The sequence below is a fragment of the Pezoporus occidentalis genome, unplaced genomic scaffold (genome assembly GCF_034315485.1).
Source record: "Pezoporus occidentalis ecotype Australia unplaced genomic scaffold, CSIRO_AGI_Poc_V1 ctg14, whole genome shotgun sequence".
NCBI classification, from domain to species: domain Eukaryota; kingdom Metazoa; phylum Chordata; class Aves; order Psittaciformes; family Psittacidae; genus Pezoporus; species Pezoporus occidentalis.
In genome coordinates this window covers 3,323,006-3,336,929 of record NW_026913209.1, presented here as the reverse complement: position 1 = coordinate 3,336,929, position 13,924 = coordinate 3,323,006, and the positions used below count along the sequence as shown (strand labels likewise).

The window sequence follows — 13,924 nt, the reverse complement described above, 5'->3', positions numbered from 1 at the left end:
TGCTCTGACTTTGCTCTGATACACAAGCCCCTCAGCTGCTGTAGGCTGGGATACACTTCTCTTTCCTTTATGAAGAGCAGTGCAGCCATGCACACATATTAGCCATTGCAGTTCTAGAGGAATAGTTTCCTGCACTTTAGGCTTAGAACATAGTGAAATTCATAGTTCAGTGTCTAAATATTAAAAATGAGCACTGTTCAAGTCATCTGCAAATTCCACTAAGGTGAAACTCGCTTGTGTGGAAACAGAGTGGAAAATGGATACCTAAACATCAGAATAAAAAAAAAGAAGTGTTAGTTCATGTTTAGACAATATGTGACTATTTCATTTTCTAGGAGTCTAGTTGTAAATGGGGGAGAAACCTTTAGGTAGGGTAAAATAAAATAATAGTACTAATCATGGAGTTTGTCCTGTGAGTAAGTCAGAGGCAGGTAAGAGATCGTGTTGGAACTTTTATTTGAGGAAGATTTTTTCTGTACATCGACTGACTTGTTTTTATCTAATTAAAATGTTTTATGTTCAATTTCTCCAAGAATATTTCACCATAAAAATAGTAACTCTTTCTTTTTAACAGTTGAAAGGAGAAGAAGGTATAACATTAATTACCGAATCAAGGAGCTTGGCACACTCATCCCCAAGTCTAATGATCCGTGAGTTCAACAGCTTTTCCTATAATAAAGTTTATAGTTTAAATATAGGGGTGGTGGAGGGGGAAGGAGGGAAGGAGGGGAAACAGGAAGAATGGGGAAAAGACAGTTGCATACACTAACTATAGGACTGAGTAATGGGAATCAAAGTCTTCCATGCTGGGTCGCTGGCTCAGATCAGGCTGTTAAAGAAACAAGCCTCTGACAGATTTCTGGGTCCTGTTGGAAAAACTTATGTGAAAGGATAATAAAATGAAAGTAGTTGCAGGTGTTTCTCACACCAGGAAAAAAAACACCACCAACAAGCCCGAAAAACCAAAATCTAAACAAAACCAAAAATAGGAAAAAAATAAGATAAGCCAAACAACAGAAAGTCCATCACTCTGCTCCCAGGAGCAATTGTGTGGTGTCTCTGCCGAAGGAAGGAGTGATGCTTTCAGCCCTTGACATGGGCCCTCTAGTGGGATAAAACAAAATGCGTGTTGTCACTGCATACCCTTTGCCTAAGCACAAAAAAAAAAATAAAAAAAATCAGCTTGAGTCTGTAGATTGAGCACTTTTCAGAAGTCCTCCACTCAGCGCAGGGAAAACACCATTCCTAAAATGCAAGGATAAAAATAATAATTGCTATAATTGCTATAATATTATAATTTTATAGTAATGCTTATACTTACAGTAATAGAAAATGCATGTTGCTTAAGCGATACCTGCATTCCCTTAAAGCTTATATTTGTCATCAATATGAAAAAAGCCTATTGCAGGATTAGCAATACCGATTCAGAGTGATATTTAATGCTGATCCTTAGCCTTGTATTTCTCATATTACTCAGGGAAATCTTAAAACCATGCACTAGCATGACTCTAACTTGAATAAAGTTGGTTATACAAGATTTTGTCTTTACCATTTGCATGTCAATAAAGACTTGCATGATACTTCAAATGAAAATATCTATTGATATTTCAGCCTTTGTGGTTTTTTTTTCTTTTTCTTGGGACTAAGAAACTTCTGAGTGTATTAAGGATTTCTACAACAATATAAAGCTGTGTGAGACTTACGTAAGTGCAAGGTTGGAATAACAAGCCACTGGAGTGAAATCATCAGAGAGAAAGTTAACATAACAAATCCATTTTAGAGAACTCTCAAATTTGGCTCCTTCAACAGCATCCACCCAAGCTTAGATAAATGGGCATGTTCTTGTTATCAATATAGAATTAGGTATTGCTGCTGAGTTAAAATAAAAAGGGCTTTAAGTACCTAAATAAATTTTTGGCCACATGTAATCCATTGCAAACACAGAGTGGTAGAAGACTTTTAATTTTACTGGTGCATTTTTCAGTATTCAAGACCATTTGGGCAAGTGATTGAAAGATTTCTCAGAAAAACAGTGGATGGCACTGTTGGTTTGCAGCTATAAAGCAATACTGAAAGCAAGTTATACTGCAATTAGAAATGGACATGAGGTATAAAATCCAGTTGTGATTTATGATTGCCTACAGAGGTGAGTCAGTTACATGCTTTGGTCTGGATTCAGCTTTAGGTTGTGAACTTACTCAAAATATTAATGCCTACAGCAATCACTTAAGTTCTTAAAATGAATGATCTGGACTTAAATTTTGCTCCAGTAAGTGTACGATGGATTTTACCCCCAGATTTTGATGGTGGCATTGATGAAAAAGCTTCAGGTATAGAACCTGAAAACACCGCCTTTTCTTGTTTCAGTCTGAAAACCCATGACTGAAATAATCAGCGTGACAGCCCCAAAGTGGCTCATGTTTACAAAAGCAGGAGGTGAACTTAAGTGTCTCATGTTCTGAGGACTGCTGTCTTCAAAAGGCTGGTAATCAGTACTCCTTTTGAAAATAGGTTCATTTAGAATCTTTCAAGCTGGTGTTAAAAAAAAAAAAGAGGCATCAAAAGGTGCAGGATGCTTTTGAAGAAGTAGCTCATAACATAACTTTTCTATATCTTGGTGTCAGCTTACATTAATCCAAAGAAGTGTAAACACTTTTTAAAAATATATATTAGTATGTTGAAGTACATTAATTTGTTATGTTGTTTTGTTGGCTGAGCAGATCAATATTATTATTTCTTTCTGGTGTGGTCCTGTGTTGCCAAATCATAACTCAGTGTCCTTACCCTCTCTTTCAGCTCTTGCTTTTTCCTTCATAACACCTTACTGTGCCCCCAATCTGCCCCCTTCTTCTTTGAAAGAAAGAGATGTATCATCTCTTACAATACCTTATCTGTAACATTTTACCACACATAGCATTTTCACCTTATATATTGATTTTAGAAGATTCGTCTTTTAGTGGGAACTTAGCTGTAAAAGGAGAAACCTTACTGATGCTTGGACTAATGACAGTGAAGCAAATCAGCTTTTGTATTGAAGAGCAAATACTACTATAACTAAGCCATTGTGGTTAGCATGCCTGTCCCTGATGGCTTGCTTCAAGAAGATTACATTCAGACTCAGGAACAGAAAAGGACATTTTTGATGCTATTTGGAAACCTTTTATGATTTATATTTCTTAGAAGTGGTGTGTGGGGTTTTTATTTCACTTCTGTTTTGTTAGTTATATAGTGAACTTGTTTGGCTCCTGCAGAGCTTCCACAGGGACTTTCTTTTGACTGGCTTAAACCCCTATTCTTCTCACTTTTTTCTTCTTTTTTTTTTTTTTTTAATTTAATGATGAAAAGTGTGGATTACATTGCTTAAATGAATGGGTGTTTCAAGTTCACTTCATCAGCATTAGAAAATGGAGATAAGTATAAGTTGCAAAGAACTTTGACTCTTTTGTTTAATTTCAATGCTTAGATATCCAAGAGGTAGATGATTCAGAAATGCAAAACAGTTATACAGAATAATTCAAAAATAGAATTAAAAAAAGGACTTAAAATACGCAGTCATATTTTGCTGAAAAGCATATAACCTGCTCCTTTAAATATATCTACCTTTCCATTCACTGTTCCTTTGTGTTCAGCCTTTCAGAATCCACCTTTTAAGTGGTTAACTGGACTTCACGTTGTGATAGAGTCTGGAAATGCCTACACAAGAACTGTCTTATGACTAGAATTGTCAGAAATACTAAGAAGAAAAAATATTTCCTTTAAGATTTCCAATCATTGTACAGAACTGGGATGTTAAGAGAACCACTGAGGATTTGGGCAGAAGTAGTGGGTTGCTCTCACTCTCTCTTCTCTGCTGTCTGCATCTGCCAGTGCCTGACTTTCTCTCTGTTGTTTGTGGACAGATCTGTTAGTGGCCAGCAAAACCCATATTTCTTGCAGAGGAAAAGCTTGTGTATATATACATATATATATATTGCTATTATAAAGAGGAAACTTGATGCTTCTTTCCAGAGAATCACTTTGTAATTGTGCAGGTCATCAAAACAAGTGCAAAGTCCTTCAAGCTTAGCTTATAGCTAATTTCTCGAGAATAGGGAAAGAAACGGTCTACAAATGTAGCTTCAATGTCACAAATGTATTTGTTATCAGTAACTGCTCTGTGGCTGGAAATCTCAGTGACTATCACCCTTTCCCAAACTTTTTTTGTTTAATTTTAGTCTTAGATGATCAGGTGCTCATCTGTCTGGAGTTCAACTTGTGTAAACCAGTGAAGTTCCTTTGTCTTCAATGGAAATGAGTTGAAGATCAGTCTCATGGCTATGCTTCTTTTCTCTTAAATGAGAAACTCTCCTAGGTGACAGCTACATGTTTTTGTCTGAGCATTTGAGATTTGTAGAGAGATTTAGCTGGCGAAATTTGGAGGAGCTAGGGTTCAGAGACTAATAAACCACAGTTTGGGGGTTTTTACTTATTTGCTCCTTTTCCATGCAAAATCATGTTATGTGTGGTAGACCTCTCCTAATTAACCCAGATTTCACATGCATAGCTTGCTAAACATTTCAAAATGTTGCATCACATGCACACGCAGCGAGAGAGTCTTCATTTGCAGAGATCATTGCTGATGACTAGACCTGCAAAACTTCTTACTGCTTTCATACTATTGTTTCTCATGTAGAGTTTCCGATGCATTTCAGTGTTTACTGGACGGAGCCTCATATAAAAAAAACCAAGCAAGCAAAGAAACAAACCCTTCCCCCCCACTCCCCCAAAAAGAAAGGAACTAATAGGCAGTGAAAGAGTGAAATGAAAAAAAGGATTCCTTCTGTCTCCAAAGAGAGAGATCTATATCTAACTTTGTATGTTCAAAACAGTTATGAATGCAACTATTTGTCTGGTTTTATAATGTAGTTTCCAGTCAAAAGACTAGCAACTGCCAGCGGTTGCTCAGTTTTTAAATGTTCTCAAATGGGTTTGTACGCCTTGTCATTTCAAATTTTGCCTCTATTATATACTGAGCAAGCACAAAATATGAATCTTTACAAATAAAACCCCACGATTTCATCGTGCCACTTTTATAACTTTTTGGATATTTTTATTTACATCCAATTTAGAATTCAGTATTTTCAGAGAAATAACAACTGATCAGGGAATTTTCAAATTCTTCCTATGCACTTGTTGTACTTGTATTTAATCCATCTTCAGATCCTGAGTTAGCCCACATTAGATGAATCTGCTTGTCTGCCTCCTTGCTAAGAAGAGCTGTATACACTGCAGACTATTGCTATATAGGCAACTCCCCTGTTCTATTCCCCCCATTTGCCTTCATCCTCGCTAGTTATACTGCTACTCTCCCAACCCTGCACATCTGCACACAGCCTCTGTTTCTCCACAGCACTGTCCAGTGACTGCTGTAGGTGCTCTGGGATAGAATGCCTAGAGGGTGTCTGCAGTGCAGAACCAGCACAGACATCTTCAGTATTTTCTTTTGATCCTTGTATAAATGAGAGACACAGAGCAAAAAAGATGTTGACTTCTAAGGTCACCATCTGATCTTTTGCTGTGTTGCCTTCAGATACTGAAAGACTTAACTTCAATATTCCTCATTTAACAAGACAACAACCAGTATACGTATATATAAGTAGAGATGTAGAAAATATGCAGGATACATGCATATGCACATGTACACACACATAAAATAACAGTCTCTTAAATTATAACAGTAGCCACAGCATCCTAGAGCCCGATGATAGTACTGCCTCTAAAATTTGTAAATATTACTACAAGAGATGTCTATCCATGTATATCTCATGCAGAAGCTGCTGAGATCCGTCTCTGTGGCAATTTGAATCCAGGAATTAACCCTCCAGTGGAGACTAATTTGAACCTGTGAGAAAAACAAAACATTACCATATATGTAAAGAATAAAAATATAGAGGTAACAGGATCTAAAAGTAAGCAATATCAGAAAGTTTTTCAATGAATGTATTCCATCACAAAAAGATTCCAAATACAGAATGAATATTCATGAATACAAAGTCATGAATATATGGCTTATTCATAAGTAAATGAGAAAAATTAACAAAAAAAATCTTTGAATTTGATTTTGAATTCATAACATTTTGTAACTGACATGATTTTTTTTTTTTTTTGGTGAAATAACTCTTAAATATTTGCCAAATAGATGATATATGCATATTTTTCTCCTGCTGCTATATGTCTTAATTATTTCCATTTTGCCAGCTATGGCTTAATTTTTAATTTCATAGTGATATACTTTATGTTCAGAAAATCAGTCCAAAGCTTGCTTAGTTTTGTCTTAATTACATGCTAGGAGGAGCTGACCCCCTTGCCTAGACAGACTGTATTTCTCTGAAGTTTATTCTGAAAGTATTCTTCTTACTGTAGCACTTTTCAAAGTTGCCATGTAAATGTCCTAAATCAGTCGTTTCCACTTGAAATCAAACAAAACCCTACTGTAATTCCAAGCTATATATAGCACATATAGATCTTATCTGAGATGACAGTGGAGATTCCCAGTTTGAAATGTTGTTGTTCTCCAAAATTAAGCTGCTCCTATTTGTTCGGGACTACTCTGTTGTAGAGAGGCACCTCACTGCCTTCAAACTCCAGTGTAATGAAAGCATAAATATGGACCTTTCATTATTATACCTAACTTTCCAAAGATGTCTGAAGAAATCAAGGTTATAATGTGATGGCAGTCAAAGATTTGTCCAGAAAATAAATATCATGTGCTCTAAAAACTTCCTTAACTTTTACAGTTTGAATATAGGTATCCCACATGTGAGGAGAAAGTCCTCTCCTAGAAGGGAGTTCATGGGATGCTGTCAGGAAAATGTTCTGTCCTCTCACCTGGGCAAGAAGTACAGGGAGGGGGAGGAGGCAGAGAGACTGCCAAGAGATGATGCAGCTGTCATGAGGGAGACAGGTTCTGCTCTTGGTTCCCAGACCTACCTCATCTTTAATGGTTTTTGACCAGGGAATGTCTACATGAGGCCACTTCGGCAAGCAGTCTCTGATGTTTTGGCTTTGCAGACAGCAGGGTCTGAGACAATAATTATTTCGTCTCTGACCTCCTCACCTTCTAATCACAAAAGCTGTGCATTCCTGGCTTATATCACTGAGACAAGGGAAGGTCCCAGTGTGCTGCCCAAAGAGGACAGAGGTGAAAATTTGAGCCTTCTCTGATCAAAAAGCTGGTTCTCCCAAATCTCTAGCAAATATTTTAAATTCTAGGATGTGGTTTAACACTAATGCTTTATCACAAATAATTTTGCATATTCTTCTGAGCATCTTTAAAGCTATCAGATCCATAAAGTTTTATCACTAGTATCACTCGATCTAAGCTGTCTTGCAGTGAAGTGGATAGTTTGGATAAACTCTTTTCTCTGTATAGTTAACACAGCAGGCTCATCCTGTATCACAAAATACTATTCTTTATTAGAAATTAAACATTTTCAACAAATTTTGTCCTTGTTCCAAGGCCTCCAAGACCTTACATAAAGGAATACAACGGAAAGTTAATAAATGTGTACGTGAAAGTCCTTGAAAGAGATCCATTTGAACAAGTGTATTGCTGTTAGTAAGGCTGCTTGTACGGTGGAATTAAACCATGATTTCCTGAATGATGGACAGGTGTAATCTTTTTTTTTTTTTTGCAAGGCTTTTCTCTGGAGTCAGGGTCTGCATGTAGCTGTGGGTTTTAACTTGGTTTAGATTGTTTCAAGATTTTTGAACGGGATTTCTGTCATTCCATAGACATTACAGTTATGCAAGTGTGATTTGTCATCAATGAGGAGTCACATTCAGCACAGACCATTTTTTTCTCCACAAGCATAAAAGCAACCTCATTAGCAAGTCAGGTAAAAGGAGTAGTATATTCAAAATGATCTTTAAAAATTTAGGCTTAAGTCCTCAGTGATGTATATTTCCTAGTTCATTAATGCAGAAATACTGCACATAGATTTTAATCTTAGAGTTAATAATAAAAGCAATTTTCACTAAAAATATAAAAACTGTAATGGTAGAATCATGATATTGCATTTAGCTCTCCCACAAAAAGTCACTTTATTACTTTCTTTTGACACTTATTTTCATTCTGGGATTAATTTTACTATATAAGGGCTTCTTAACTATTCTATTAAAATTTCCATTCAGAAGCAATAATATCTAAGAGTGAATAATAGTCATGTAAATCATTATTTCATATTAATGTAAAAGATTTTGTAAGTTCTTATGAATTCTGCTGACATGCACAATTGTGAAAAGGTTATCTCTACATTCTGCAGTGATATGCGCTGGAACAAAGGAACTATTTTAAAAGCATCAGTGGAGTACATCAAGTGGCTACAAAAAGAACAACAGAGAGCCAGAGAATTAGAACACAGGCAAAAGAAATTAGAGCATGCTAACAGAAGACTTCTACTTCGAATTCAGGTTTGTATAAGAGCATTGCCATGAACTACAAAGCTTTCTCAGTACTTATCCCTCATCAAATTTTATTAACCTATATCCTTTTCCACCAAATGGCATTTATTAAAAATAAATTGACTTTCCCTATTTATTGCTGTGTGTATTGGGGAGGGGGTACTTTTTAGATTTCTAGGAAATTCATTTGATAATTAGACCTTATATAAAGGAATACCTGCAAAGTTAATGAAGTTAATAAAGTGTTTGTAGAAACAAGTTCCTTATTGTCCTGGTTTCTTATGCATTAGAGCCAAAGAAAGACAAAAAAGGAAGCAAAAAAGTACGTCCATGCAGCAAAAAAAAAAAAAAAAATCGATACTGGACACAAAATTCCCTTCAGCATTTTCATTTTCCCTCTGTAATCATTTGAAATGTCATACTTTCTTGGGTATAGTGTGTCATGTTATATCTGCCTGTGACATGAAACAGCAGAATATAGCCCTGCATGGCTTGAAATGCAGGATCTGATTATAGACACATTTGAAGAAGAGATGGATAGACACAAAATCAATCATCTTATATGTGATGTTTTACATATATATGTGTATATAATAAGCATCATCAAGTAAAGTATCTTCTGTTTCTCTGGACAACTGTGAATAACTAATTAGAAAGTTGCAACATTTTCCTGTCACCTTTATTGGGCTCAGTATGCAATAGTTTTAGAGAGGTTGTCTTATCTTTAATGTTCCTATAGGACAGTTGCTTAACAACGGGAGGAGAAATAAAAACACTTTTTAGTAGCAAATTTACATAGATTAGCGATTTCATATTTTAAAATTAACCTCACAACTGGAACAAAAATATCATTAAGTTGCATGTATGATATGTATACTTATTGCAGTAGTTCTGAAGACACAGTTTTGTCTTCTAAATTAATTTTCTAATTGTTTTTGTTTGAAATATTAGGAACTAGAGATCCAGGCACGTGCACATGGCCTTCCAGTCATATCTTCACTCAGTGCTGTTGATTTAGCTGCACAGGTCATCAAGCAACAATCTTATCCAGAAGAGAACTCTGTAGACTACTCTCAACAAATGCCTCTAGTACATGAGCAAAATTCTGATGTTTGTGATGGATCTACAGCCTTTTCCGATCCACTTTCACACTTCACAGATTTATCCTTCAGTGCAGCTTTAAAAGAAGAGCAACGACTAGAAGAAATTTTACTGGATGATACAGTGTCTCCATTTGGAACAGACCCACTCTTGTCCTCCACATCCCCAGCTGCATCAAAAGAGAGCAGCAGGAGAAGCAGCTTTAGCACAGATGATGGAGATGATTTATAAAATCAGAAAGGTCCTCATACTTCTCTAAAAGACTTAGTTGTACTTAAGCATGGTGTTTGTGCTTATTTTATATGCGAATGAGAGCCACTGTGAAGATAAGTTACTACATGACAAGGGTGTTAAATCAGCCCTTACTTCACAGGAAAATGAGATGGACATGAACTCATATCACTTTGCTCCAAATTTACACCCTCTGTTCACAGATGACATTTGCACAAATCTTTCTTCATTGGGAAGGTTTTTACTGTCATTCTATGACGTTTTACAGCACTATAAAAATGGTTGCCACAAAAGGAATACCCATGTTACAAAAGTGTATTCAAACTCCCTTTTCAATCTGTGTTCACTTTTCTCTGCTATAAACATGAGTTTCAGTAATTTGCTTAATTCTTTTTTCTATATAACTAAAAATTCTACAAAACATGAAGCAACAGGGAACTATTTAAGCTGGGAACTGTAGAGCTTTTACAGGTTTTAAAATCTGAAAGAAACAGATGGTAATGCTTTCACACAAGTGAAGTGAGCATGAAATTTAAACTGTGTAGGCTTCTATTTAAAAGCAGAAAATCTATTAAGCTTTCCATGGAATTCCATTTTTTTAAAATTTCATTTGTAGAAAAAAAACCAGACTTATAATATATATTTTAATAATACAGAAGAAAAATGGAAACTAACATAATGACAGAGACTAAAACGAACTAAGACAGCAAAGGACATGACATTTCAGCAGAAGGACTGCATGGGTGCACAAGACTCCACAAAGATACTCCGGGTTACAATTAACACAATTTAAAACAAGCACTGCTAGTCACAGTGCTATGTCAGCTGCTTATTCCAAGAATATTAAAGCTGTGTCCCTTTTTGTGTGGAAGAGGTCAGAATTCAGAGGCACAGCAGTGGGCTTCTAGGCAATGCTTTCAGTGTCCTTTGGCAGTACAGTAAGGTTTATCCAAAGGGACTCTACCCATACATTTGCCTTTTATCCATATGAAAATAGAGGGAAATTACAAGATTCCCATTGCATACACTTGAAACAAAGATAATTTAATTTCAGATTTGACTTTGGATTTACTACAGAAAAGTTGAAAAGGAAGACTTTTCAAACTGAAGGAGATATTCAGAAGTGTTGATGTGATGCACTGCTGCTTGTAACTAGCTTGCTGGGAGGGGGCGTTCAGAAAATGTGTTTTGATGACTCAGTAAAGGCTTGGCAGCTAAAAGGCAGATAGAATGCATATCATTTCTATGCATACTGAAATTCTGGAGAGTGATACATGTTCCTGGAGGACATTAAGTGCATTCATTCTAATTGTAATATTAAGACGTGGGAAAATAAGCTGGGACAGGTTCTTCGTAGCTCTTCCTCAACCAAAGCCAAAAGATCACATTAGGGAGTTCTTTAACAATTCAAAATATGTTTCAAAAGTGTGCATTAATTTTGCTGTCACTGAGCCTGCCTCACACCCCTGAAGCGTCATGGGATTGGAAAAAGTAAGAAGATATTAAAGTGGATTGTTGTTTTCATGAACATTTTAAATGTATTTAAGCATATTATCTAAGAGCAGAACAATTGTTTCTTCCTTTTGCCTCTTTTGTTATTGGTACCTCCTCCTCACAGTCCTTGTGAGGTTTGCGTTGCACCAGGGCCATAGCCCATTCTTGACCAACCATGCTAGTGTCATGATAGTTTCTTAACTGGGAATTTAGCAGTGGGATAATAAATTACATCTGGATGGCTATGAAAGATGATGGAGTATGCAATTTCACAAGAATATATGTTTCTTAGGAAAATCAAGAATTTCTATAAGCCTGTGCAAATTACTCAGATGTAAACTGAACAGAACAGTACTGATCTTCTTGTTATGATTAATGTTGCTTCCCAGACAGGCCAGCACCTGACCCTCAGAACAGACTACTGTACGCTTCCACTGCATGGTTAAAAATAATAACAGCAAACAAGGTTCTTGTAATTTTCTCTTCTTTAGTAGCGTGAAGGAAATGGATGGAAAAACAAATGGATATTAACCAAAGGTAACTGAACATAAGATTGATCAGCATTTTAATTGGCTGCTTCTGTAATTTAAGGTCATTAAAAGAGGAACCACTTACTTTTACCAAAGACTATTTAATATTGACATTTGAATATAAGATATGATGAGTTTAAAGTAACATTTATGCTCACATAATGTCTAGTGTAGGATGTGTGTTGTCCATTTCAGCTGATGAAAAGAAGGGATACTTGGTTGATATCAAATGCCATTTGTCCTTGTACTGCAGTTTCTACTACATTAGTTTTAAATACACCAGTGTGAGTTGCTCATAACAGAGAAAAAGAAATTAAATATGAATGTATTACATGATTTTCCCATTGAACTTTTACATGGGAGTTAGACCATACTTCTGAACTATATTGACTTTAAATAACAACCTGAATTTCATCACTTTTATAAGCACTGTTCTAAAAAAAACATTATAGCACATCCATTAAATTTTTTAAAGTTGATTTTCATTCTTCTGACAATTGCTTCAGTCTGAAGCACCAGACTTTTATTTTTCCTGCATGAGAAACTTAACAGAAGACAGTGAATGCTCCTTTTGCAATATGTTGTATTAACGTGTATTGCATCTAAACACATTCAAACTGTCTTCATTCATACAAAGCTCCCCACCCCCCTTGCCCAAAACACTAAATGTATTCATACCTGTGGGTGTGTATTATGGCAATGTTGTTTCACTGCCATTATGACTTTTCTAGTAGGAAGCCATCATAAATTAGTATTTTAACCATAACCTGTATTACAGCATCACCCTTGAAATTAAATGGTGGTACCGGGTGTAAGAAACAGTAATCTAGGACATTCAAGGTGTGAATAGGTGGTATTAAAGTTATTTAGGTATGTGTGCTGGTAACCGTATCCCAGACTTCTTGGAGTAAGCACTCTCTCTCCCATCCCAGGTTTGGTAAGGCTGCTGTTAATGTGAGAGGACTGTTAAGAGCAGAGCAGAGCAAAGCACAGTCCTGTCAGTTTTCACAGAGGAAAGTGAATTCATGGCTACAGGGCCAAATCCTGACATCCTTCCTCATGCAGAATTTCTCTGCTGTCCATGAGGGCTTTATTGAAATGTGGTGCAAGCAAAACATACTTTTTAGCTGTTTCCTACAGAGATCTGTTTAATGAAATCTCATGAAAGAGATGCATAATATGTCTGTAGCTCTGGGCCTGGACAAGAATTTAAAGACTTAACAGAGTCTGACCTCAAGAAGGGCAGGGGGCGAGGGGAACAGGCTATTTTTGTCAAGATGTATTAAATGAGGAGTTCCTGCTTGTTTTCAGTAGCAGCTGTTTCAAAGCTGGTGGGCATACTCTTACAGAATACACAAAACAGCAGACTGATACTTACACAAAAGGAAAGGGTGCTGAAGTATTAACATTCTGTTTAATTCATGAAATGGATATAGATGCTATACTAAGAACAGAAAACTAAATTATTTCATTGTGCATGGCGTGAATAGTGTGAAAAGCTACAGTAAGTGCAAACAGTTTTAACAAACAGGAACACAGTTGCTTTATATAGTAAAATAACTATAATTCAGTCATTTAATCTTAATAAGAACATTGTTATAATACACTTTGACTTTAATAAGGCTGTATATATGACTGGAGGATGTAAAATTATTGTAATTTAAAATTATGTTAAGTCTCTTAGATAAGTAAAAGCATTTACATTGCTATTATGAGACTGTAGAATATTTTTATAATAATTGCTATTTTTCATTGTTAACCATATAGTATCTTGTTTTCTAAGTCATTGTATGCAGACAGAATGTACTTTATTATGTACTGTACATGCAATCTTTTTAAAATTACATTTTCTACATACTAGTATTTTATATCTATTATATGAATACAATTAAAGGACTGAAATTAAAACACCTCTTTATATGTCCCTTGTGATACTTCACTATCCAATCCCTCAAAGAATGCCATCACAAGACAATATAGTAACATCCGCTAAGAACATCTGAGATACCTAACAGGCAAAACACTTCACAACTGCTAAACATTTAGTCCATTATGATACATCATGATCCAGTAGTCTCCCATTAATAAAAATAATTGATACATTCTTTAATATGGTCTCCTACCAT

At 35.7% G+C, this 13,924-nt stretch overlaps 1 protein-coding gene across 5 annotated transcripts in view; it reads left to right on the top strand.

Annotated features, from left to right (window-relative positions):
* The window catches only part of TFEC (transcription factor EC), an 88,480-nt gene extending 75,922 nt beyond the window's left edge, over positions 1 to 12,558 (top strand). For all 5 annotated transcript variants that reach the window (XM_062609607.1, XM_062609604.1, XM_062609603.1 and 2 more), the window contains 3 exons: positions 575 to 650; positions 8,304 to 8,451; positions 9,394 to 12,558. In XM_062609607.1, coding sequence (XP_062465591.1) covers positions 575 to 650; positions 8,304 to 8,451; positions 9,394 to 9,774 — 605 coding nt within the window. In that variant the 3' untranslated portion in view covers positions 9,775 to 12,558. The remainder of the gene's footprint in view (positions 1 to 574; positions 651 to 8,303; positions 8,452 to 9,393) is intronic.
* Positions 12,559 to 13,924: the final 1,366 nt, after the last annotated feature.